We start from the raw sequence: 26,038 nt of genomic DNA, 5'->3' as shown, positions 1-26,038 counted from the left end.
TTGTGGGGTCGCCGTCTGCGGCCTGGGTGTCCCCAAACCACCTTTTTTGGGGCAAATTCCCCCAAAATAGGGCCGCTGAGGGGATGCTGGGTGTCCCCCCCACCGACACCAACCCCATTTGGGGAGGAACTGAGCATCCCCCCCCCCTCCTGCACCCACCCTGATATTAAAAATATAAAATGAAAGAGCGACAAGTGAGAAGGGAAAAAAAAGAAAATGTCCTTTTTCTGGCCATGCCGGGGGGACAAAGCTCCTTTCTGCTCCCCGTTCCCATGCCGGCCAGGGGAAATATTTGGGGGAAGGTCTGAGGTTAATGGGAGGTGCCAGCATCGAAAAATGGCGTTTTTTAATTTTTTTTTTCCTCTCCCTTTTACTGAAAAACGCTCTTTTTAAAGAAAAAAAAAAAATAAGGGGGGGATCATCGCTGCCTGCTGCGTAAAGCAAACAGCCGAGCGGGTGTCGGGGCCGGCGGGCGAGGAAGTCCCTCTGTTTTGAGGCTATTTTTACAGGATCGAGGGTATTTTGGGAGATCTCCCAAAAATGGGGAGAAATGGAGCTGAAATGGGGCCAAAATGGGCCAAAATGGGGCCAAAATGGGGCAAAAATGGGGCCAAATGGGGCCAAAATGGGGCAAAATGGGGCCAAAATGGGGCAAAATGAGGCTGAAATGGGGCAAAATGGAGCCCGGCGGCTGAATTTCCCCGTCGCCTCCCTGGGTGGTTTTGAGCCCCAAGTTCTTGTTTGAAAATTAAAAGGAAAATTGGGGTTTTTTTGGGGGGGAAGGGGCTGTTTGGGGGGGTCTGGGGGTGGGGGGCTGGGGGTGGGGGGGGGTTGGGTAAAAGGCTCCGCGTGGGGCGGGGGAAGGGAGGCCGAGGCTCCGTTCGCCTGGAGTTTGGTCCCGAATCCAAGCGACGCCGGTGGGACGGGGAGGGACGATGCTGCTGGGTGGTGGCATCAGGGTGGGGACATTTGCCCTGGAGGCCATCGGGTTGGGGCCACTCGCCCAGGCTGGTGGCATCAGGTTGGGGACGGTCCCCGTGGCTGGTGGCATCGTGGTGGGGGACACTTGCCCGAGGTGCTGCCATCGCGTTGGGGACACTCACCTGGCTGGTGGCATCAAGGTGGGGACAGTCCCCATGGCTGGTGGCATCAGGGTAGGGATGGTCACCCTGGTTGGTGGCATCAAGGTGGGGATAATCCCCTTGGATAGGGAGAGTGGATGGGGACAGCGTCCTGGCTTGGTGGCATCAAGGTGGGGACAGCGTCCTGGCTTGGTGGCATCAGGGTCGGGACAATCTCCTGGCTGGTGGCATCAGGGTAGGGACAGTCCCCCCTGTTGGCTGGTGGCATCAAGGCAGGGTGGTGGCATCGGGCTGGGAAGAACGTCCTGGCTGGTGGCATCGGGGTGGTGACAGTGTCCCCAGCACCCGTCACCAAGGTGGGGACATTCACCCAAGTGGGTGGCATCAGGTTGGGGACAAAACCCCCCAGGGTGGGGAAAAAACCCCCCAGGATAGGGACAAAACCCCCAGGGTGGGGACAAACCCCCAGGGTGGGGCCATCCCTTTTGGGTAGCAGCATCAGGGCAGGGATGTCCCCACCTGACGGCATCCTGGGCCTTGCGGTGGCCATGCCGGTGGCCATGCCGGTGGCCATGCCGGTGACGAGGGTGCCGGTGACGAGGGTGCCGGTGGCGGCAGAGCCCCCGGGGCGGGCAGAGTTAAGGCCGGGCGCTCTCATTCCTTCCACTCCCTCCACGGCGAATTCCTGAGCTGACTTGGATGCTTCCCTGCCATTCCCTGATCGCCTTTCCAGAGCCCGAAACCGGGGAAAAGCGGGAGAGCGCCCGGGGACGGGATTGGGAAAAGGGGGGACAAAAAGCAAAGGATGAGGTTTTGGGGTTGGGTTTTTTTTTTGAGGAGGGGTCAAGGTTTGGGTTAAAAAATCCCAATTTTGGGCCACCTGCCTCAGCCAGGCGATGCCTCGACGCCCGCCTGTGCCGGGATCCGGCGGCTGCCGGTGACGGTGGGAACGGCGCGGAGCCCCGGCCCCTTTGGGTGCTTTTCGGGGGGGGGGGGGGGGGGAAGAGACCCAGAGGAATGCGTCCCCCCCGTGCCCCTCACCCCGAGTCGGGGCGCGGGGGGATGCTCCATCCCTCGCCCTCCTCCGCCGGGCTCTGCCGCGCCGGGGAGGTGCCGGTGCTGGCGGTGGCCCCCCAAAAACCGGGGAGGGGGGCCGGGGGGGGGAGCAGCCATCGCGTTGTTATTTACTCCCAGCCCCGTTTTCCAGTGGAAAGCGGCAGCCGGAGCCAGGTCCTGGCCCCGCTCCCGGGTGGGATCCCCAGCCAGAGCCGGCCGCCGCCAAGGGCCGAGCACGGGCTCCTCCACCTGCTCGGGGCTGGGACCCCCCCAGACCCCCCCAAAATGCAGCAGCGAACGGGCTTTGCTCCCCTTTACCAGCTGGGGAAACTGAGGCACGGGGGGGACGCATGGAGCAGAGCAGGAGTGCGCCCCGCAAATAACAGGAGGGGTCACCCATCACCTGCCGAGCATTTTGGGGGTGCAGAGGTGGAAGAGGGGTGCAAAGCAGATTTGGGGGGGGTGGTTAGCTCATTTTTGGGGGGGCCAGGTTCAGCCGGAGCCGCCGCCGTCCCAGCGACAGCCCGGGGAGTTATTTTTGGCCGAGTTTGCCGGTGCCCCGCGGCAGCGCCGGTAACACACGGGCTTTGTCCGCGGCGGCCTCCCGGGAGGCTCCGGGGCAGCGGGGAGGCTGGGGGGGCTCGGGGGGGGGGAACGGGGAGGATTTGGGGGGGCGGCTGCAGCAGAGGTGCCCGCGGCTGCGGAGCGGGGGCCTGGCTCACCCACGGCCGCGTGCCGACCCTCCAGCACCAGCCGGCCCCAGCTCCATCCCGCCCTGTCTTCCATCCATCCATCCATCCGTCCGTCCGTCCATCCGTCCATCTATCCGTCCGTCCGTCCGTCCGTCCGTCCGGCTCTGTCCCTCCCCAGCTCCCTCCTTCCCTGGTCCCATCCTTCCCAGCCTCCATCCCTCCCTGGTCCCATCCTTCCCTGGTCCTGTCCTTCTCCAGCTCCATCCGTCCCCATCCCACCCCATCCCAACCCGGAGACCAGGGGCAGGATGGAGCCCCCCCCCCCCAGGCATTGACCCCCCCAAATCTCTGAACCCCAACATCAAGCCCCCCCCCAAGGCCCCCCCATTTATTTCCACGGGGTATTCGTGAGCGGCGGGTGGAAGGGAGGTGCTTGGGGACACCCCCCCCTTTTTGGGGACCCCCATGTTGGGGACCCCCGTGTTGGGGACCCCCTTTGGGCTGCAGGGTGGGGGGCACGGGGGGGTCCGCAGGGCCTGGGCTCGGCAGCCTGGGGCTGCTGGGGGGAGCCCCAAAGCCCTTTTAAACGCCGGGGCAGGCCCCCACCATCACCTGACGGCACCCAGCACCCTCCCCAACGGGGGGTGGCCCCGGGGTGGGATGTCCCCCCCCCCCATTTGCTCTGGACCCCCCCCAGATGTCGCCCAGCCGCGGGGGCCAGGCAGAGCCGGGGTGCGCACGTGGCGGGGGGGCCGAGCCCCCCGCTTTGGAGCTTGGCCCTGGGCTGGGAAATGCGTGTGCCCCCCCCCCAACCCCACTGCAAAGCCCCCACTGTGCCCCCCCCCCGCTGTCTTGGGGTGCAGGGACCCCCCCCCAACCTCCTGAACCCCTCCCTAGGGTGGGGGGAAGCCTGGGGGGGGGGAAGGGGGCTTGGAAGGGGTCAGGCTGGTTCCCCCCCCCCCCGCACCCCCTTTTTTTGGGGGGGTGATGGTCCTGGGCCCAGTTCCAGGCAGAGGAATGATGGGGGGGTTACACTGAGCTGGGGGGGGGTCCTGTGTCTCCCCCTTGAACCCCCTCTTTCTGCTATGAATCAAGCGGAAATGGGGGGGAAAAAGGATTTGGGGGGGCCCGGGGCAGAGATGGGGGGGCTGCGGGGGGGGGGCAGGAGCTGGAGCAGGGACTGGGGGGGGGCGGGATGGGGAGGGGGATCTGGGGCAGGGACTGGGGGGGGGGCCCAGGTCCCCCCAGGGGCTTGGCACCCCTGTGTCTGGGGGAGGGGGTTCGGCCTCTGCAGGACCCCCGGGGTAGGATGGGGGGGCTCAGTCTCCCCTGGGACCCCCGGGATGTGAAGGATTGGGGGGGGGTCTCAGCCCCCGGGACCCCCGGAATGGGATGAGATGAGGGGGTCCCAGTCTCCTTGGGACGCCGGGGATGGAGGGGGGGGGTCTCAGCCCCCGGGACCCCCGGAATGGGATGGGGGGGGGGTCCCCAGTCTTCCCGGGCCCCCCGGGATGGAGGGGGGGGGGGGTCTCAGCCCCCCGGGAGCCCCCGGTTGTGAAGGAATGGGGGGGTCTCAGCCCCCTGGGACCCCCAGAATGGGATGGGGGGGGTCTCAGCCCCCGGGACCCCCGGAATGGGATGAGATGAGGGGGTCCCAGTCTTCTCGGGATGGAGGGGGGGGGTCTCAGCCCCCCGAGAGCCCCCGGTTGTGAAGGAATGGGGGGGTCTCAGCCCCCTGGGACCCCCGGAATGGGATGGGGAGGGGGTCCCAGTCTTCCCAGGACCCCCAGAATGGGATGGGGGGTCTCAGCCCCCTGGGACCCCCGGAATGGGATGGGGGGGGGAATCCCAGTCTTCCCGGGACACCCAGGATGGAGGGGGGGGGGTCTCAGCCCCCCGGGAGCCCCCGGTTGTGAAGGAATGGGGGGGTCTCAGCCCCCGGGAGCCCCGGAATGGGATGAGATGGGGGGGTCCCAGTCTTCCCGGGCCCCCCGGCATTGATGATGGGGGGAGGTCTCACCCCCCGCTCGCACCCCGACCTTCGCAGCCGGGCCGGGGGCCGTCCCGGGGCGGGGGGGGTGGGGGGGTCCCCCCGTCCCTCCCCTCCCTCCCTGCCTGGCCGCCGGTGCCGTCCCGGAGGAGGGCCGGGGGGGCCGGCCCGGCTCGGGTTACAGGGCCCGGGGGGCCGCGCCGGGACATATACGCGGCGGCGGGGCGGTGCGGGCACTGCTCGGCCCGACGCACGGTGAGGGGCGCCGCCACCTCGCCATGCCCGGCCGCCGCCCGCTCCGCCTCGCCGCCGCCCTCGCCATCCTCTGCCTCGCCTCCGTCGCCGCGCAGGACCGGGACCTCCGTGAGTACCGGTGCCCCCCCCCCGCCCCCGGCCCGACCCGCGACCCCACTCGAGAGGAGCTCCGGGAGCGGGGGGAGGTGGGGAATGGGGGAGCGGGGGTGGAGGGAGGCACGGGGGACAGCGTGGGACACGGGGGGACAGCGTGGGATACTGGGGGACAGTGTGGGATACTGGGGGACAGTGTGGGACACGGGGGGACAGCGTGGGATACTGGGGGGGACAGCGTGGGACACGGAGGGACAGCGTGGGACACGGGGGGGACAGCGTGGGATACTGGGGGACAGTGTGGGATACGGGGGGATAGAGTGGGACACGGGGGGGGACAGCGTGGGACACGGGGGGACAGCGTGGGATACCAGGGGACAGTGTGGGATACTGGGGGACAGCGTGGGATACTGGGGGACAGAGTGGGACACGGGAGGACAGCGTGGGACACAGAGGGGACAGCGTGGGACACAGGGAGACAGAGTGGGATACTGGGGGACAGTGTAGGATACTGCGGGGGGGCAGTGTGGGTCACGGGGGGACAGTGTGGGATACTGGGGGACAGTGTAGGATACTGGGGGACAGAGTGGGATGGATGGGGAAAGTTTAAGTGGGGGGACAGCGTGGGATGGAGGGGGACAGTGTGGGACACTGGGGAACAGCACAAGGAGAGTGGGGGACAGCGAGGGGACACTGGGGGACAGCGTGGGACAGGGGGGGCAAGTTAAAGGATAATGGGGGGGACAGCCTGGAATGGAGGGGGGACACTGGGGGACAGCGTGGGACAGGGAGGGACAGCGTGGGACACTGGGGGAGAGCACAAGGAGAGTGGGGGACAGTGTGGGGACAGAGGGGGACAGCGTGGGATGGGGGGGAACAGTGTGGGGTGGATGGGGAGAGTTTCAGGGTAGTGGGGGGGACAGCCTGGGATTGGGGGGGGACACTGGGGACAGCCTGGGACATTGGGGGACAGCCTGGGATTGGGGGGGGGCACTGGGGACAGCCTGGGACATTGGGGGACAGCCTGGGACAGAGGGGGACAGCCTGAGATGGAGAGGGGACACTGGAGACAGCCTGGGACATTGGGGGACAGCCTGGGATGGGCAGGGGGGACACTGGGGACAGCCTGGGACATTGGGGGACAGCCTGGGACAGAGGGGGACAGCCTGGGATGGGCAGGGGGGACACTGGGGACAGCCTGGGATGCGGGGGACACTGGGGACAGCCTGGGACATTGGGGGACAGCCTGGGACAGAGGAGGACAGCGTTAGGACCACGGGGTACAGATGGGACAGCGGGGTGCAGCTTGGGGACAGCAGGTCACAGTGTGGGGACAGCCTGGGGTGCAGGAGATGGGCTGGGCAGGGGCGGGCATGGCAGGGACACTGGGGGTACTGCTGGGGGACAGCGGGGGACGTGGGGTACACCCTGGGACAGCGGGGAACAGCCCAGGGACACGGAGGGCGGCCTGGGGACAGCAGGGTCCAGCCTGAGACACGGGGTCCGGCTGGGGACACAGGGTGCAGCTGGGGACAGGGGGGACACCGAGGTCCAGCCCTGGGGTACGTCTCGGGGGTGCTGGGGCACATCCTGGGGACCCTGGGACTGGCCTGGGGACACGGGAACGACGTGGGGACCCTGGGGACACCAGGGACCATCCCAGGGACCCTGGGGACACCAGGACACCTCCTGGGGACACTGGGACACCTCCTGGGGCCACTGCAGCACATCCCAAGGTCCCTGGGGACACCAGGGCCACCGGGCCACCTCCTGGGGACCCTGGGACACCTCCGGGGGACCAGGGTGCAGCCTGGGGACACCTGGGCACTGCTGGGGACCCTGGGGACACCTCCTGGGGCCACTGCAGCACGTCCCTGGGGACACCAGGGCCACTGGGCCACCTCCTGGGGACGCTGGGGCACCTCCTGGGGACACCAGGACACATCCCAGGGACCCTGGGGCACCTCTGGAGCCCCTGGGGTGCAGCCTGGGGACACCGGGACACCTCCTAGGGACACTGGGGTGCAGCCTGGGGACACCTGGGCACTGCTGGGGACCCTGGGGCACCTCCTGGGGACCCTGGGGCACCTCTGGGGGACGCAGGGGTGCAGCCTGGGGACACCAGGCCCCCCCCCCCCCCCGAGACCCTGGGGACACTGGAGGCAGGGGGGAACACCGAGGGCCATCGGGGTCCCGGGGAGGAGGGGACCCCCCCTGCTTCAGGCTGGAAACCCCTCGCTGAGCCACCACCCCGCTGCTCCGGGACCCCCGCGGGGCCCTCGCTCCTCCTCCGCCCCCCCCCCAAACTGGTTTGGTGGGGGGGTCACCCCATCATCGATGGGGTGGCAGTGCCACCACCTCCATCACGGGTGCCCGCGGTCCCCCGCCGTGTCCCCCCCCTGCCACCCCCGACCCCGGGGGGTGACACCGTCCCCGTCTCCCCGCCATCTCTCCCCCCCCCCGCCACCCCCTTCCACCTTCTCCGCAGCGCAGCCGAAGCAGGCAGCTGCCTGCAGGACGGGCAGAGCTATAGCGATAAGGACGTATGGAAGCCGGAGCCGTGCCGTATCTGCGTGTGCGACACGGGGACCGTCCTCTGCGACGAGATCATCTGCGAGGAGCTGCGGGATTGTCCCAGTCCCGAAATCCCCTTCGGAGAGTGCTGCCCCATATGTCCCACTGACCAACCCAGCGGTTGTAATTTATTTATTCCCTCCTTTCATTAATAAATAAATTACCCGGCCATGGATGGGCTTAAAAGGGGGGAACATCCATGGGGAACCCCAGGGAAAAGGCAACTTGGCCCCCCCAGGGGGTAAAAAAACCCATCCCAGGGTGGAAAAATCCTTTTTTTTTACCCCAAATGGCAGCTGGCTTCAAAGCCTGAAGGGTTTTGGGGTGTTTTTTTTATGAACATCCATTGAAAGGGGATGGGTTTGGGGTGCTGGGGGGGGGGGACCGTGGCCATGGACCCCCCCCCTCAGGCATCGCAGCAAAAGGGACGTTCAAATGGGGCTTCCGTCCCCAAAACTGTGATAATTCACCCGGAATGATGGAAAAACGCCCCCCCTCCCCGGGAAGGGCCGTGACCCCAATTCCCCAAACCCCCCAAACCCCCCAAAGTTGCCTTTTTTAACCCTTCCCTGCCCCCTCTGGGGAGGGGGGGGGGGAAAGGATTGAACCCCCCCCAAACCCGCGCGGCCCCGCTCTCGCATGCTGAACCCCGCTTCGCCCCCCGCCGCCCCGCTTCAGGGGGAGCCCCCGCGCTCCTGTGCCCCCCGCTTTGGCCCCACAGCCCCCCAGGACCATCACCACCCCCGGGCTGGGGACGGAGGCGCCCCGTGTCCCCCCCAGCCTCTCCCCCCCCCCCTAATTTCTCTTTATTTCTTTGTTTTTCCAACAGGGCAACCTGGCCCCAAGGTGAGGCTGGCGTCTGCGTCCCCCCGCCGCGGTCCCAATTTCCTGGGGTTTTCCCCCAAAATGGGGGGGGGGGGGGGGGTGTCAAAGCAGGACCCTTGGGAACCCGCATGGGGCAAGCGGCTCTGGGGGTGTCACCTCCCGGGGGGGGTTGTCACCTCCTGGGGGGGGGTTGTGACCTCTTGGAGGGGGCTGTGTCACCTGGGGAGGGGGGAGAAACTTGGGGGGGGGTCTGGGGGCTCAGCTGGGGGTCTGGGGGTTCAGCAGGGGGTCTGGGGGCTCAGCTGGGGGTCTGGGGGTTCAGCAGGGGGTCTGGGGGCTCAGCAGGGGGTCTGGGGGTTCAGCTGGGGGTCTGGGGGCTCAGCTGGAGGTCTGGGGGCTCAGCAGGGGGTCTGGGGGTTCAGCAGGGGGTCTGGGGGCTCAGCGGGGGTCTGGGGGTTCAGCTGGGGGTCTGGGGGCTCAGCGGGGGGTCTGGGGGCTCACCCCGTGCTTTGCCTTGCAGGGACAGAAGGGCGAACCCGGTGACATTAAAGATGTGAGTGCTCCGGCAGGGGGGTGCAGCTGGGGGACCCCCAAAATGGGGGGGCCCTGCCGTTGCAGGGCTGATCCGGGGGGGGGGGGTCCCCAGCTGCACCCCTCTCACCCCACCCTTGTGTTCCCACCCCCCCGCAGGTCGTAGGACCCCGAGGGCCTCCGGGACCGCAGGTGGGAGCGCGTTTCTCCGGGCGCATTGCTGGGATGCTTGTGGGAGGGGGGGTGGGGGAAATGGGGGGGGGGCGGGGGAAGAGCTGACCCCCCCCTCCTCTCGCAGGGCCCGGCAGGCGAGCAGGGACAACGAGGGGACCGCGGCGAGAAGGGGGAGAAGGTGAGAGCGTACCCCCCCCACCCCAGCAACCCCCCCCCCCCGGTGCTGGTGGGGTGCTGCAGAGAACCGTCACGCTCGCCGCATGGATGACCCCCCTTTTTCTCCCCGCCGCAGGGTGCTCCCGGCCCCCGGGGCAGGGATGGAGAACCCGGCACCCCTGGGAATCCCGGCCCCCCCCGGCCCCCCCGGCCCTCCCGGCCCCCCCGGCCTCGGCGGGGTGAGTAGCAGGGGGGTTTTGGGGTGAAGCGAGGGGCTTTGGGGGGGCCGGCGTGCTCAGCCCCCTTCCCCTTGCAGAACTTTGCGGCTCAGATGGCGGGCGGCTTCGACGAGAAGGCTGGAGGCGCGCAGATGGGCGTCATGCAGGGACCCATGGTAAGAGGGGCCCCCCCCCGGGACCAGGGACCCCCAAGCCCCCCCCCGGGGACGTGGCGGCGGGTCCCGTCCTGGGACACGGGGGACCCTGCGTCACTGACGATGGGGACCGTCCCCAGTTTGGGGGGACCCCCCTGGTTTGGTGGCCACCTCGCCCCCCCCGTGACACTGCTCTCTCTCCCCCCAGGGCCCCATGGGACCCCGCGGCCCCCCCGGACCCTCCGGCGCTCCCGTAAGTACCCCCCCCCCCAGGACTGGGGGTCTCTGGGTGGGCCCCCCGCCACCCCGCTGATGCCACCGCCTCCCTTCCAGGGTCCCCAAGGATTTCAAGGCAACCCCGGCGAGCCCGGCGAGCCCGGCGCTGCTGTGAGTGTCCCCCCCGTCCCCTCGTAACCCCCCCTCGGCTCGGGGACGTGCCACCCACCAGCTCCCGCTCACCCGCTGCCTCTCTGTCCCCTTTAGGGTCCGATGGGTCCCCGGGGACCGCCGGGACCTCCTGGGAAACCCGGTGATGACGTGAGTCCTGCGCTGCTCCGGCTGGCAAACCCCGGCTGAGAACGAGCAGCTCGTTGCAGCAATGGCCCCAGCCAGAAGCCAAAGGGTGATTTGATTTCCCCCCCCCCCCCAATCTCATTTCCCCGCAGGGCGAGACCGGCAAACCCGGCAAATCCGGCGAGCGCGGCCCCCCCGGCCCCCAGGTAAGGCAGCGCCGGGCTGGATGCGGCCCCCCGGGACGCAGCCCCCCCCCGTCCCTCCTTCGCCCCCAACCAGCTTTCTCTCCGCTGGCTCACAGGGTGCTCGTGGCTTCCCCGGGACGCCCGGTCTCCCCGGAGTGAAAGGCCACCGGGTAAGTGTGTCCCCGCCTCGCGCCCCCGGTGTCCCCGTCGCCCAGCGGCACCGAGGGTGACAGCCCATCTCTCTGTCCCCAGGGCTACCCCGGCTTGGACGGTGCCAAGGGAGAGGCAGGAGCTCCTGGAGCCAAGGTAAGCGTTGGGCGACCATCCCAGGGCGCTGGGGCTGGCAGGGCGACCATCCCCATGGCACTGGGGCTGGCAGGGCGACCATCCCAGGGTGCTGGGGCTGGCAGGGCGACCATCCCCATGGCATCGGGGCTGGCAGGGCGACCATCCCAGGGCGCTGGGGCTGGCAGGGCGACCATCCCCACGGCATTGGGGCTGGCAGGGCGACCATCCCATGGCACTGGGGCTGGCAGGGCGACCATCCCCACGGCATTGGGGCTGGCAGGGCGACCATCCCAGGGCGCTGGGGCTGGCAGGGCGACCATCCCCATGGCATCAGGGCTGGCAGGGCGACCATCCCATGGCACTGGGGCTGGCAGGGTGACCATCCCCATGGAATCAGGGCTGGCAGGGCGACCATCCCATGGCACTGGGGCTGGCAGGGCGACCATCCCCATGGTGTCGGGGCTGGCAGGGCGACCATCCCCGTGGCGTCGGGGCTGGTAGGGCGACCATCCCATGGCATCAGGGCTGGCAGGGCGACCATCCCCGTGGCATCAGGGCTGGTAGGGCGACCATCCCCGTGGCGTCGGGGCTGGCAGGGTGCCGCCCGCCGGGGCTCACCCTCTCTGCCCTTCCCCGCAGGGCGAATCCGGCTCCCCTGGCGAGAACGGCTCCCCCGGCCCCATGGTGAGTCTTCGGGCTGGGGAAGGGGGAAACTGAGGCACGGGGGGGGGGGGTGTTGCCCACCCCCCAGCCCTGGGCTGGGCACCGCAGAGCCCGACCCGCCGCCCTGTCCCCCCAGGGTCCCCGCGGGCTGCCCGGCGAGAGAGGACGTCCCGGCCCCTCCGGCGCTGCGGTGAGTGCGACGCTGCCTGGGTCCCCGCTGGCACCCCGCTGGCGGGGGGCTGCCGGTGGGAGGGGGTCCCCCGTCCCCCCGCGGGGCCCCCCGTCACTCCCACCGCCCTCTCTCCCCAGGGTGCTCGTGGCAACGATGGTCTCCCCGGCCCCGCTGGACCCCCTGTGAGTAAAGGGCTGCTTGGCCCCTTCCTGGGCTGCCGGGCCCCCGTGTCACCCTGCGGGGGACAGCGGGGTCCCCTGGGACCCCCCAAAACCTGGGCAGACCCTCACGCTCTTCTCGCCCCCAGGGACCTGTCGGCCCGGCCGGAGCCCCCGGCTTCCCCGGCGCCCCCGGCTCAAAGGTAAGGGGGAAGGGGCTGATCCCAGTGGGGGAAACTGAGGCACGGTGCCGGCTGCCCCCCCTCACCCCGTCTTTCCCCTCCAGGGTGAAGCTGGTCCCACCGGCGCACGCGGTCCCGAGGGTGCCCAGGGTCCCCGCGGTGAATCCGGCACCCCCGGCTCTCCTGGCCCCGCCGGCGCCCCCGTAAGTGCTGTCACTTGCTGTGTCCCCCCCCCACGATGGCGTGTCCCCGCATGTCCCCTGGCCTGGGAGCCACGGGGACGGGGCTGATCCTGCGAGCAGGGGGGAAGGGGTCGTCCTCCGCTTGGCGGTGGGGAAACTGAGGCACGGGGGGGCAGAGCCAGGCTCAGCGGTGTCTCCTTTTAGGGTAACCCAGGGACTGACGGCATCCCCGGCGCGAAAGGCTCGGCGGTGAGTATGGCTGGGGACGGGGACGGGGTGTCCTGAGCCCCGGGGGGGGACGGGGACGGGGTGTCCTGAGCCCCAGGGGGGGACGGGGCTCGGGAGGGGTCTGGTCCTGGGTGGGAAGGGGCTGCCGAGGGCTGAGCTGGGATGTGGGGACGCCTGGGGACCCTGGGGGTCATGGGGGACACGGGGATGCGGGAGGATGCTGGGGGACCAGAGGATGCGGGATGCTGGGGGACATGGGATGCTGGGAGATACTGGGGGATGCTGGGGGACATGGGGACGCTGGGGGACGTGGGGACATGGGGATGCGGAGGGATGCGAGGGTGCTGGGGGACACGGGGGATGCTGGGGGTTGCATGTGGGACATGGGGCGCTGAGGGTTGTGGGGCTGCTGGGGGACACTGGGGCTGCCGGGGGATGTGGGATGCTGGGGGATGTGGGATGCTGAGGGACACTGGGGGGCCACTGGGGGACATGGGGCCACTGGGGGCCGTGGGGCCGCTGTGGGATGCGAGATGCTGGGGGAGGTGAGGGTGCTGGGGGATGCAGGGGACAGCGGGGACGCTGGGGGAGGCGGGAGGACGGGGGGGATGTGGGGACGTGGGGGACACGGGGCCGTGCCGTGCCCCCCTGACGGCGGCCGCCTGCCCGCAGGGCGCCCCGGGCATCGCCGGCGCCCCAGGCTTCCCCGGCCCCCGCGGCCCGCCCGGCCCCCAGGGTGCCACCGGCCCGCTGGGACCCAAGGGACAGACGGTAAGAGCCCCCCGAGACCCCCGAGAGGGGACCGCGGCCCTGGCCCCGCCCACTGCCACCTGGCCCCGCCCACTACCGACATACCCCGCCCACTTCTAGTTGGTCCCACCCAGTCTGTAACATGCCCCGCCCATTCTGCCACAGGCCACGCCCCCGTTCCCAACACCCTTGTGGGTCCCCTCCTCAGTCGCCCTTGGGTCACGCCCAGGCCAAAGGGGCCACCGGGAATGGGGACGGGATGGGGACGGGATGGGGATGGGGACGGGATGGGGACGGGGACGGGGACAGGGACGGGGACAGGGACAGGGATGGGATGGGTTGGGGACAGCGTGGGGACGGGATGGGGACAGGATGGGGATGGGGACAGGATGGGGATGGGGATGGGATGGGATGGGGACAGGGATGGGATGGGGACGAGGACAGGACCCGGACAAGGATGGGATGGGGACAAGGATGGGACGGGGAACGAGGACGGGATGGGGATGGGGATGGAGACAGGATGAGATGGGGACAGGATGGGGATGGGGACAGGGATGGGATGGGGACGGCTTGGGGACAGGATGGGATGGGGACAGGGATGGGACGGGGACGGGATGGGATGGGGACAAGGATGGGATGGGGATGGGGATGGGGACAGGATGGGGACAAGGACAGGATGGGGATGGGTTGGGGACAGGGATGGAGATGAGGATGAGGAAAGGGCTGGGGACAAGGATGACGATGGGGACAGGCATGGGGACAAGGACAGGGCTGAGGCTGGGATCAGGAATGGGGACAGGAGAGGGGGAGAGGAAAGGGGATGGGGACAGGGATGGGGATGAAGATGGGGACTGGGATGGGTTGGGGACAGCGATGGGGATGGGGACAGGAGTGGGGACAGGGATGAGGATGGGCACAGGAAAGGAGACAGGGATGGGGACAGATATGGGGTGGGGACAAAGATGGGGTGGGCTTGGGGACAAGGATGGGAGCAGGAATAGGATGGGAGTGAAGATGGGGACAGGAGAGGGGATGGGGACAGGAATGGGGACGGGATGGGGACGGGGATGGGGATGGGATGGGGATAGGGATGGGGATGGGGACAGGGATGGGGACGGAATGGGGACGGGGATGGGGACGGGGATGGGGACAGGGATGGGGACGGAATGGGGACAGGGATGGGGATGGGGACAGGATGGGGACAGGGATGGGGTTGGGGACAGGGATGGGGACAGGAATGGGGACGGAATGGGGACAGGGATGGGGATGGGGACAGGGATGGGGACAGGGATGGGGACGGGATGGGGACGGGGATGGGGATAGGGATAGGGATGGGGACAGGGATGGGGACGGGATGGGGACGGGGACGGGATGGGGACGGGGATGGGGATGGGGATGGGGACGGAATGGGGATGGGATGGGGACAGGGATGGGGACGGGGACGGGATGGGGACAGGGATGGGGATGGGGACGGGGACAGGGATGCAGAGGGGAGTGAAGGTGAGGATAAGACTGGGATGGGGACAGGGATGGGGACAGGGATGGGGCCAAGCAAGAAGATGGACGCAGGGATGGGGCCGTGGCCTGGAGAAGGGACCGGGGACAGGGCCAGCCGTGGGGACGCTGTGGCCCTGTCCCCCACCGCCCGCTCGCCCCCCAGGGAGAACCCGGCATCGCAGGCTTCAAAGGCGAACAAGGACCGAAGGGCGAGACGGTGAGTCCGGGGCGGGGGCCGCATCCAGCACCCCCCCCCTCGCCTGGGGGTCCGTCCCGCGGCCCCTCGCTCCCCGGCCGGGGCCGGAGCGTCTCGGCGGCGTCTAACGAACCTCTTCCCCTAACGAGGCCCCTCGAGGGGCAGCGTCCCCCCTCCCACGGGGGAACAATAGCCGCTGTGTTTGCCCCCCCCCAGCCGGGGACATTCCCCCCTCGCTTCATTAACCAGCCTCAATGCGCGGGGCCAGATCCCCGCCGCGGTGGCCGCCGAGCCCCGGCGCCGGCGGGACACGTGGCACGGCGAGGGGCTCCTGTCCGGCACCCCTGGGGTCTGCGATTGATTTGGGGGGGGGGGGGGGGGGGGATGGAGGCAGGGCCCCCCCAGCGCGCCGTGGGGGAGGAAGGCTCCTCGTGACCCCTTTTCCTCCTCTTCCTCAGGGACCCGCAGGACCCCAAGGTGCCCCCGGGCCGGCTGGCGAAGAAGGCAAGAGAGGAGCCCGCGGTGAACCCGGTGCTGCTGGCCCCGTGGGACCACCTGGAGAGAGGGTGCGTGGCCCCCCCCGCCCCCCCCAGCAAGGTGCTGCCCCCCAAAACCTCCCCCCGACTTCACTCCTCCTCCTCTTCCTCCATAGGGTGCTCCCGGCAATCGTGGCTTCCCAGGGCAGGATGGGCTGGCTGGACCCAAGGTGGGACGTCGGGGTGATGGGTGGGTGGGGGGTCGGGGGGGGTGACCACCCCCTGAACCCCCAAACTCACCCCTTCTCCCCCCTCCCACCCCGCACAGGGTGCCCCGGGCGAGCGTGGCCCCGCCGGCCTCGCGGGTCCCAAGGGAGCCACCGGCGACCCCGGGCGCCCCGGAGAGCCCGGGCTGCCCGGAGCCAGGGTAAGAGCCGGGGGTCGGATCCTGCACGCCCGCAGGGGGCAGAGCCGGGGTGCGGGTCTGCCTGGATGGGGGCTCCCCGCTGCGCCGGGGTCCTCAGCCGGGGCAGGACCATGTGGGGACAGCGGTGACGCTGGCGGGAGCTGCTGGGGTCAGCAAGGAGGCTCTTGGGGGTTGGTTAGGTGCTTTTGGGGTCGATAAGGTGCTTTTGGGGTCGATGAAGGTGTTTTTGGGGTAAATAAGGTGCTTTTGGGGTCGATAAGGTGCCTTTGGGGTCAATAAGGTGCTTTTGGGGTCAATAAGGTGCTTTTGGGGTCGATGAAGGTGTTTTTGGGGTCAATAAGGAGCCTTTGGGGTTGGTGAAGGTGCCTTTGGGGTCAATAAGGTGCTTTTGGGGTTGGTAAGGTGCCTTTGGGGTTGGTGAAAGTGCTTTTGGGGTCACTAAGGTGCTTTTGGGGTTGATAAGGTGCCTTTGGGGTCAATAAGGTGCCTTTGGGGTTGGTGAAGGTGCTTTTGGGGTCGGTAAGGTGCTTTTGGGGTCGGTAAGGTGCTTTTGGGGTCGGTAAGCTGCTTTTGGGGTTAGCCAAGATGCTCTTTGGCATGAAGATGCTCTTTGGGGTTGGTTCAGTTGCTCTTGGGAGCTAATTAAGATCTTTGGGGTTATCAAAGCTGCATTTGGGGTTAGTGAAGACGCAATTTGGGGTTAGCAAAGATGCTCCTTGGTGAGTAAGATGCTTTTTGGGGTTAGATAAAGTGCATTTGGGGTTAGCAAAGATGCATCTGGGGTTAGCAAAGGTGCTCTTGGGGGTTAAGATTCTTTCTGGGGTTAGCGAAGATGCTCTTTGGGGTTAACAAAGATGCTCCTTGGTGCCAATTAAGATGCTCCTTGGTGCTAATTAAGATGCTTCCTGGTGCTAATTAAGATGCTCTTTGGGGTTAATTAAGATGCATTTGGGGTTAAGATGCTCTTTGGGGTTAGTTAAGATGCGTTTGGGGTTAGCAAAGATGTTCTTTGGGGGAGTGAAGATGCTCTCTGGGGTCAGCCACCATGCTCCTGGGGTCAGGCAGACCCCTGTGCCCCCTGCGTGAGCTCCAGGCCCAGAGCAGCGGCCGGGAGCCGGGCAGGATGGGGTGCCCGGCGTCCGCAGCCCCCCCAATTCCTCCCCTCCGCCGCAGGGTCTCACCGGCCGCCCAGGCGACGCTGGTCCTCAAGGCAAAGTCGGCCCAACGGTAAGCGATGCTCCGCAGGGGGCGGGCGCGGGGCGGGGGTCCGGGCTCCGGCGCGGTTCCCTGCTGACGTCCCCCTCCCCGCAGGGCGCTCCCGGCGAGGACGGCCGCCCCGGCCCCCCCGGCCCGCAGGGTGCTCGTGGTCAGCCCGGCGTGATGGGTTTCCCCGGTCCCAAAGGTGCTAACGTGAGTATCGACCGATTTCTACCCAAACCGGGGCCGCGGCCCGGGCGGGGAGCCCATCACCGTCGCACCTCTCCTCCCTCTAGGGCGAACCTGGAAAAGCCGGTGAGAAAGGACTCCCCGGTGCCCCGGGGCTGCGGGTGAGTTGTTTTCGCTCCCTTGCCACCCCCAAAACCACATCTTGGGGTTGCTCCATCATCGCAGTTTCCCCCTGAGGCATCTGCAGTCTCCAAGTGGGGAAACTGAGGCACAGGGGCCTGCAGCATCGTGCCTGGAGCTCAGCACCGGGTGGTTTTTCTCCTCCGCAGGGTCTCCCTGGCAAGGACGGTGAGACGGGAGCTGCCGGCCCCCCGGGACCTGCCGTGAGTGTCGCAGCCGCGTTCGCCCGGGGCCAAAACCTGCTTGAAATGGGGGGGAGTCGGGGGTTGGAGCCCCCCCAGATCTGGGCAAAGAACCACCCCGGGGCTGCCTCTGCGCTCCCCGGCCCTCGTGGTGTTGGGGCGTGGGGATTTTGGGATCCCCCCATGATTCTGTCTCTGCCCAAAGTCCTGGGGTGGGTGAAGCCCCAACCCCGGGGAGGTTTCGGGGTCCTTCACCGCCGTCCTTCCCGCAGGGTCCCGCGGGCGAGAGGGGAGAGCAAGGAGCCCCTGGTCCCTCCGGCTTCCAGGTAAGCACATGGAAAGGGGGGGTTTGGGGTGCCGGGGTCAGGGTGATGCTCGTGGGTGACCCCGAGCCCCCGTCCCCGGGGGTCTCACTGCCGCCACGCTAATGCCACTGCTGTCCCCTCCCAGGGCCTGCCCGGGCCACCAGGTCCCCCCGGAGAGAGCGGCAAACCCGGAGATCAGGTGAGGCCCCGTTTTTCCCTCTTCCCAGCCCTCCCCCAGCTGCAAAGGGGGGGTCAGGACCCCTGGCAGCCCCCGGGACTGACCCCTGACTCTCTTTCCCCCCGCCGCAGGGTGTTCCCGGAGAAGCCGGTGCCCCCGGTCTCGTCGGTCCCAGAGTAAGTATCACCCTCCTCCCGGCTGCGGGGATGGGACACCTCTCCCTGTCCCTTGGGGGATTTTGGGGGGCTCAAGGGGGTCGGCAGAGCCTGGCCACCCCCATCCAGGGCCATCGGCTCCCCCACACCCAGCGGCTCAGCCTCTGCCGCAGCCCATCCTCTCCTCCCAGTACATCCCAGTCCCTTCGGGGCAGTGCAGGATGGCTGCTCTGCCCTCCGTCCCTGGGGACATCCGTGCAAAGGGCACCGTGACCCTCACCGTGGCCCCGTGGCCTCTTCCTAACGCTGCCCCCCCCACGCCAGGGCGAACGCGGTTTCCCCGGTGAACGCGGCTCTCCCGGCGCACAAGGGCTGCAAGGTCCCCGTGGGCTCCCCGGCACACCGGGCACCGACGGACCCAAGGTGGGTGACAAGGGGGGACAGGGCTCGGTGGCTCGGTGCCACCGGCGGAGCCGTGAGGCTGGGGGTCTGCACACGGGGGGGGTTGGCACCCCAATAACTGCACCTTCGCTCTGCTTTAGGGTGCAACCGGACCGGCTGGCCCCAACGGCGCCCAGGGTCCCCCAGGGCTGCAGGGAATGCCCGGCGAGAGAGGAGCAGCCGGCATCGCCGGTCCCAAAGGAGACCGGGTAAGTGAGGGGTCCCGGAGGTGTCCTGAGCGGCATCAGGTCTCAGCTCGGCTCACATCACCTCCGTCTCGCCCCGCAGGGAGACGTCGGAGAGAAGGGCCCCGAGGGAGCCCCCGGAAAGGACGGCGCACGCGTAAGTGGGACGGGGACGCAGCGGGAGCGGGGCGGCCGGCGAGGGATGCTCGTGGTGGCCTCCTCCTCATCTGTCTCTCCCCCATAGGGTCTGACGGGTCCCATCGGTCCCCCCGGCCCTGCTGGCCCCAACGGCGAGAAGGTGAGAGCCCGGGCAGCCCCTCGGCTGCTCCCGACCAAGGGCGGTGCCATCCACACCCCCCAACTCTCCATCCTTTCTTTTCCAGGGTGAATCCGGCCCTCCTGGTCCATCCGGCGCTGCCGGTGCCCGCGGTGCCCCCGTAAGTGCCACCCCCCACAGCCCCCCGGGTGCTGGCGGTGCCACCGCTGGCCTTGCTCCCCCCGTCCCCCCCATTTAACTCCCATCTCTCCCCCACAGGGCGAGCGCGGTGAGCCCGGTGCCCCCGGTCCTGCCGGATTTGCCGGTCCCCCGGTGAGTATTTGGCCCCGTTCCCCCCGGCACGGGTCCAGCGACGGCTCAATCCGCTCACGGCGGCCGCTTCCCTGCAGGGTGCCGACGGGCAACCTGGTGCCAAAGGCGAACAAGGAGAGCCCGGACAGAAGGGTGACGCCGGCGCTCCCGGTCCCCAAGGTCCCTCTGGTGCACCTGGCCCGCAGGTGGGTACAGCCGGGGCACCCCGAATCGGGGGGCGAACCCTGCGGGGGTCCCTATCCCCGGGAAATTTGGGGCACCGCCTGGCAGGCGCGATGCAGCCCTTCCCAGCATGTTTCTAACCCGTTTTCCTCCTCTTCCCAGGGTCCGACTGGAGTAACTGGTCCCAAAGGAGCCCGGGGTGCTCAGGGCCCCCCTGTGAGTATGGGGGGGGTGGGCTGCGGGAGGGGGCGGCCGGGGGGAGCGGTGCAGCATCCGAGCTGCCTTTCTCCTCTCCTTCCCTAGGGAGCCACTGGATTCCCCGGCGCCGCCGGCCGCGTGGGACCACCCGGCCCTAACGTGAGTCAGGGGCCAGCCGGGATGGCTTGGGGGCCAGCCGGGATTGCTCAGGGGCAGCCGGGATCCCTTGGGAGCAGCCAGGATCATTTGGGGGCAGCCAGGATTGCTCAGGAGCAGCCAGGATCATTTGGGAGCAGCCAGGATCCCCTGGGAGCAGCCAGGATCATTTGGGGGCAGCCAGGATTGCTCAGGAGCAGCCAGGATCATTTGGGGGCAGCCAGGATCCCCTGGGAGCAGCCAGGATCATTTGGGGGCAGCTGGGATGGCTTGGGAGCAGCCAGGATCACTCGGGAGCAGAGGGTCCCTGACCTAAGCAGCCGCTGGTCGACACCGGGCAGCTCCTCAGCCCATAAAAAGGGGTTTTTCTGAGGGTCTTCGAGCACAGGAGCCGAGCCAGAGCCCCGAGCAGCACCAGGATGCGGACGGTGAAGGTGGGAAAGCTGCCTCCATTTGCACTAACCCCATCTTCTCCCCCCCCAGGGTAACCCAGGCCCCCCCGGTCCCCCCGGCTCTGCTGGCAAAGATGGTCCCAAGGGTGCTCGTGGTGATGCCGGTCCCCCGGGCCGTGCCGGTGACCCCGGTCTCCAAGGCCCCGCCGGCCCCCCTGGCGAGAAAGGTGAACCCGGCGAGGACGGCCCTGCGGTACGTTTTTTTGGGGGACACGTCCCTCCACGCGCGTTCAGTGCCGTGCCAGCACCCTGCCGGCTCTCATCGCCCCCCTCTGCCTCCCCACAGGGTCCCGATGGTCCCCCCGGTCCCCAAGGTTTGGCAGGACAGCGCGGCATCGTTGGTCTTCCCGGACAGCGTGGCGAGAGAGGCTTTCCCGGGCTGCCGGGGCCATCGGTGAGTTGTCACCGCCCGGGCTCAGCGCCTTCCACCGTGTGGATCAAACTGGTCCCAGCAGCCGCATCACTCCTGCTGTGTGGGAGCAGCCGGGCTTGGCTTTCCCAACCTCAGCACCGTGAATTTGGGTGCTTTGAAGCCTGCGCGGCAGCTCAGAGGCTGCTGAAGCCCCGGGGGGCTGCAAGGAGCCGGTGACGGGGCCACCAGCGCCCTCGGGTGCAGCTCGAGCACCCCAGGGACCCCAATCCGGGTGCGGTTTGGGGTTTTGCAAAGCTACCGGGAGCCGCCGGTGCCAGCGGCGTCGGGGCTGGGCAATAACCGACGCCGATTCGGGCGGAGGCGATTGCTGGGTGAAGGGCTGCGCGGGGATCTCCCGCTCACGCCTGTTGGTTTTTATTTTCCCTTCGTTTAGGGCGAACCTGGGAAACAAGGAGCACCCGGCTCTGCAGGCGACCGCGGCCCCCCCGGCCCCGTGGGTCCCCCCGGTCTGACAGGTCCCGCCGGCGAACCCGGGCGCGAGGTAGGCAGCACCCCGGCGGGCGAAGCGGGACGGCGCCTCTGGCCGTGCCGGGCTCGGGATCATCCCGGTGTAACCCCGACGGCAGCGCCGGACATCGCTGATCCCACAGCCGGAGAGCCCTGCGCCATAACTCAGCTCCTGGCAATCACCGGCACCTTTTCGCCAGCGGTTTTTGCTTTGAAAGGGGAGTTTGCACATGTCAAGACTTAATTTCTCCTCCTCTTCTCCCAGGGTAACCCCGGCGCTGATGGACCCCCCGGCAGAGACGGCGCAGCCGGCGTGAAGGTGAGCTCGCCCGCGCGCTTCCTCCGGCGCTCGCTTTCCACGTGCCCGCTCGTCCGGCCAAAAATCCCGCGGGTCTGACCATCCCGTTATCTCGGCACAGGGTGATCGTGGCGAGACCGGTCCCGTAGGTGCCCCCGGCGCTCCCGGTGCCCCCGGCGCTCCCGGCCCCGTCGGTCCCACCGGCAAACAAGGAGACAGAGGCGAGACGGTGAGTGCCAGCACGCTGGCGAGGGAAACGGCTCCTTGGGTTTGAGGTCTTGTTAGGGGAGATGGGAACCACCCCGAGCGCAGATAAATGAAGAAATAGCAGTGGCCCCCCAGGAACAATTAGCTGCTCGGCGTAATTGGGAGAGCCAGGCGGGGGCCGTTAGCGGCTGTCGCTAATTCAGCGGTGCCCTGGGTGCCGTTAGCGGCTCCGAGCATCTTCCTGAGGATTCACGAGCACCAGGAGCCCACTTCGGGCTCTGCCTAGGCACAAGCACTGCCCGGGGAGCCGTAAGCGCCGGGAGGCTTAACCGGGGAAAATCTGCCACGGTATTTATTTGCAAGGATCGTTACTCGGTGCAGATGCTCCTGCTGAGAGTATTTAAAGATGCTGTTCAGCACTGGCAGCTGCCGGATTGCTGGTGCTGTGAGCAGGGCAGCTCGCAGGCAGCGGGGCCGGTTCGGGCACCCCCGAAGGCACAGGGCACCCCCCAGCATCCCCTGCTCCTGCCTCCTTTCCACTCCCATCTTTTCTCTCCCCAGGGCGCACAAGGTCCCATGGGTCCCTCCGGTCCTGCTGGCGCTCGAGGCATGCCGGTGAGTGATGCTGGGCCCGGCGGGGCATCCCGTGTGTGATGCAGGGGGTCCTGGGGGACGTTGGGTGGGGGTCTGCCACCCTGAGCCTGACATGTCCCCTTCTCCCCTTCCAGGGTCCCCAAGGGCCTCGCGGTGACAAGGGCGAGACGGGAGAGGCTGGAGAGAGAGGTCTGAAGGGCCACCGTGGCTTCACCGGTCTGCAGGGTCTTCCCGGCCCACCCGTAAGTGTTGTTTCGGGGACCCCAGCACTCAGCCCCCCCATATCTCTCCACGGAGCTGGATGCGGCTCCTTCGGGGTCTCTGCAGCCACGGAGGGAGCCCTGAGCCCGTGCGAGGGCTCCGCTAAGGCTGAGCACCCCTCAGTGCTGGACGTGGAGCTGTAACCATCCTCCCTTGCTTCCTCCTCAGGGTCCTTCTGGAGACCAAGGTGCTGCTGGTCCCGCGGGTCCCTCCGGTCCCAGGGTGAGTCCTGCCCGTGGCGTCTGGGGAGATGAGAGGAAAAGGAGGCGCCCCCGTCCTCGAGCTCCCCTCGCTTGCTAACGGCAGGAGCTATCGGCTCCCCAGCACCTCCCCTGCCTCCTCGCAACAACCTGACCTCCCCGCTTCGGGGCTCTCTCCTAGGGTCCCCCCGGCCCTGTCGGCCCCTCTGGCAAAGACGGCTCCAACGGCATGCCCGGCCCCATCGGTCCTCCCGGCCCCCGCGGACGAAGCGGCGAACCAGGTCCTGCGGTGAGTAAAAACACCGGCGGTGGCAGGGAAGGGGGAATCCAGCTGGCAGAGCAGCCCATCAGGATTGCATCTTCTTCCTCCCGTAGGGTCCTCCCGGAAACCCAGGTCCCCCCGGTCCTCCCGGCCCCCCCGGCACTGGCATCGACATGTCGGCTTTCGCTGGCCTGGGTCAGCCGGAGAAGGGTCCCGACCCCATCCGCTACATGCGGGCGGACGAGGCCGCCGGCAGCCTGCGGCAGCACGATGTCGAGGTGGACGCCACGCTCAAGTCCCTCAACAACCAGATCGAGAGCATCCGCAGCCCCGAGGGCTCCAAGAAGAACCCGGCCAGGACCTGCCGCGACATCAAGCTTTGCCATCCCGAGTGGAAGAGCGGTAAGAGCCTCCATCCCTGCCTCCTCCCCTCCTGTCCCTCTCCCCCAGCGCCAAGAGGACAGCGAGGTCCACGACGCTCTTTGTTCTGACCTCCAAAACCTCATGTTCACGCACCGTTTGTCCTCCCCGCTGCAGGAGACTATTGGATCGACCCGAACCAGGGCTGCACCTTGGACGCCATCAAAGTTTTCTGCAACATGGAGACGGGCGAGACCTGCGTCTACCCCAACCCCAGCAGCATCCCCAAGAAGAACTGGTGGACCAGCAAGACCAAAGACAAGAAGCACGTCTGGTTTGCAGAGACCATCAACGGCGGTTTCCACGTAAGCGTCCCCCTGGGCTGCTGCTGCATACGGGGAGCGGGAAGGGGGGTTGAGGAGGGGAAGGCGTCGGGTGTCTGGTTGGAGGGTTGGGATGTCCTTCGTGGGGTTGTGTTGATGGATGTTATACGAGGCTGTTGGAGTTGGGTCAGGTGGGCTTTGATTTTTGCAGCCATCAAGGGACGTAAAGTATGGAAGTCCCCTCAAAAGGTGGCTGAAAATAGGGTCGTTGCGACACCCGCAGGCTTTAACGTCTCGCCTCTTCCCTCCAGTTTAGCTACGGCGATGAAGACCTGGCTCCCAACACCGCCAACATCCAGATGACCTTCCTCCGCCTCCTGTCCACCGAAGGCTCCCAGAACGTCACTTACCACTGCAAGAACAGCATCGCCTACATGGACGAGGAGACGGGCAACCTGAAGAAAGCCATCCTCATCCAGGGATCCAACGACGTGGAGATCAGAGCCGAGGGCAACAGCAGGTTCACGTACAGCGTCTTGGAGGACGGTTGCACGGTAAGTCCCCGGGGGCCTGCGAGAGAAAGACGTAGACGATGAGTTGGGGTGCAACCCGTGAGGTTGCTGTTGGTTTGGAGGGCTCAAGAGCATCTAACAACATCTCTCCTCCTTGTTTTCTCCCCAGAAACACACTGGCAAATGGGGCAAGACAGTCATCGAGTACCGGTCGCAGAAGACCTCGCGCCTGCCCATTGTAGATATTGCACCTATGGACATTGGTGGAGCCGATCAGGAGTTTGGCGTGGATATTGGCCCAGTCTGCTTCTTGTAAAAAGAATTGTTTTATTTGTGTGTTTGTTTGTTGTTGTTGTTTGTTGGTTTTGTTTTGTTTTTTTTAAAAAATCCAGCCCAATACCATAAAAGAAAACTAAAAGCCCAAACTCACCCCAAGGACCTGAGTGCTTTCCAATCGCTCGTACGACTTCTGCACTGAATGGCTGCGACGACCCCTCGATTCAGGCCCTTCCGTCGGGGACCACCGCCTCTTTCCAACGCCGTCTGGGCAGGCTGCGAAATAAAAAAAAACACCCCACGGTCTTATTTATTTATTCTCTTCCTGTAAGACCTATTTTTTAGGTCAGGTGGAGGTGGGAATCTTAAGTGGCAGGTACGACGGTCCTTCCCTGCAAAAGGGATCTCGCAAATCCAGGTATCACAAATCCCCTCCCGCCCCCGGCCCTCCCCCTGTGTATCACCAGCAGGAGTGCTAAATGTATCATACGACAAAAAAAAAAAAAAATATGGTGCTATTCTTGTACAACAAGTCTGTATTTTTTAACATCAGTTGATATAAAAACAAAAAAAACTTTTGGTGGAAAGTACAAGTCGATCTGGGCTTTGTTTTTGTTGCTCGCCGGGGGGTGTTTGCTGCGGTCTGACTCTTTTCTCCCCATTTCTCAGCTGCGATAAAGGAAGGTTTGGGGTCAAATCTCTGACTTTCTGGGTTGAAGCTAGCTCACACTAAGGGAAAAACAAAAGCCAAACCAAATTAATCCCCCAAAAAGCAAAAAAAAAGGGAGGGGAAAACCATTTTAGGCGAAAAATCTTGAACCAGGAGGAGCCAGAACAGCAGCCGCGAGGTTTCTGGTCCCACTGCACCCCTAACCAGAAGCGGGGCGAGTCAAGGCAAGCGCTCGGGACACCAGTTAAAGGAAACCAGTAAAACCAGTGGGAAGGGGGCTGCCAAGACCAATCCTCACGCACATCAGCATGACCGTGGCCAGGAGGTGCCCTCTAACCCTCCTCCCCACAGAATTCATCCCATTTTGTGCCTGTAAAACTATAATTTCAGGATAAATTTTGCAATACCGAAGGCGGTAGAGTTTGCAGCCGATGCCTTGTAAAGCGGCTGCGCCTTTATGGTTTCATAAAAAAAGTTATATATGTAAATTCTTCTCCTAAAGAGGCTTCCTAATTAGAGGAAAAGCCTCAGTAGTTGAATTTTCTTTTTTTTTTTTTACTACCTTAAAGAAAAGTAGCCCACTGGCCCCATAAGGTTACAAACATGCTTGAGCTTTAGGTGCGGGACGTAACGGGGAGCTGGTGACAGCTTTTTGCATCCTTTGATAGCACGGGCACCGCGGGTTTTCATTAAGAGAAATTACGACTTTAAAGGATTACCAAAAACCCTTTTAAAAATGCGACTTTGGGGCCCTCATCTCAGTTTTAAACACTCACAGCTGGCAACGCAGCAGCAACCGCTCCTGCGAAAGCACCTGAGGCAGCCTCCGCCGGGCTGGGATCTTTAAAAAACATTGGCAGAAGAAATTCATTAAAAAGGATTGGAGGATTAGGAAGGATTTTCAAAAT

At 66.4% G+C, this 26,038-nt stretch overlaps 1 protein-coding gene across 1 annotated transcript; it reads left to right on the top strand.

The window, feature by feature from the left end:
• Positions 1–1,591: 1,591 nt before the first annotated feature.
• Positions 1,592–24,500, top strand: COL2A1 (collagen type II alpha 1 chain; the record flags this gene model as incomplete). Its single annotated transcript, XM_082332250.1, is given in 55 exon segments — positions 1,592–1,719; positions 7,657–7,865; positions 8,572–8,588; positions 9,088–9,120; positions 9,258–9,290; positions 9,397–9,450; positions 9,565–9,621; positions 9,623–9,667; positions 9,745–9,822; positions 10,010–10,054; positions 10,135–10,188; positions 10,285–10,338; positions 10,467–10,520; positions 10,616–10,669; positions 10,752–10,805; positions 11,427–11,471; positions 11,587–11,640; positions 11,760–11,804; positions 11,930–11,983; positions 12,067–12,165; positions 12,349–12,393; positions 13,045–13,143; positions 14,783–14,836; positions 15,274–15,381; positions 15,468–15,521; positions 15,620–15,718; positions 16,892–16,945; positions 17,030–17,128; positions 17,212–17,265; positions 17,434–17,487; positions 17,739–17,792; positions 17,917–17,970; positions 18,081–18,125; positions 18,429–18,527; positions 18,647–18,754; positions 18,834–18,887; positions 18,975–19,028; positions 19,114–19,167; positions 19,266–19,319; positions 19,397–19,504; positions 19,644–19,697; positions 19,785–19,838; positions 20,319–20,480; positions 20,574–20,681; positions 21,094–21,201; positions 21,433–21,486; positions 21,587–21,694; positions 22,234–22,287; positions 22,401–22,508; positions 22,696–22,749; positions 22,909–23,016; positions 23,103–23,391; positions 23,527–23,714; positions 23,984–24,226; positions 24,354–24,500. Coding segments are annotated over 55 exon segments (4,509 nt in total).
• Positions 24,501–26,038: the final 1,538 nt, after the last annotated feature.

The sequence above is a fragment of the Platalea leucorodia genome, assembly GCF_965183815.1.
Source record: "Platalea leucorodia genome assembly, chromosome: 23".
In the NCBI taxonomy this organism is placed as follows: Eukaryota; Metazoa; Chordata; class Aves; order Pelecaniformes; family Threskiornithidae; genus Platalea; species Platalea leucorodia.
This window is presented reverse-complemented; position numbering and strand designations above follow the sequence as displayed.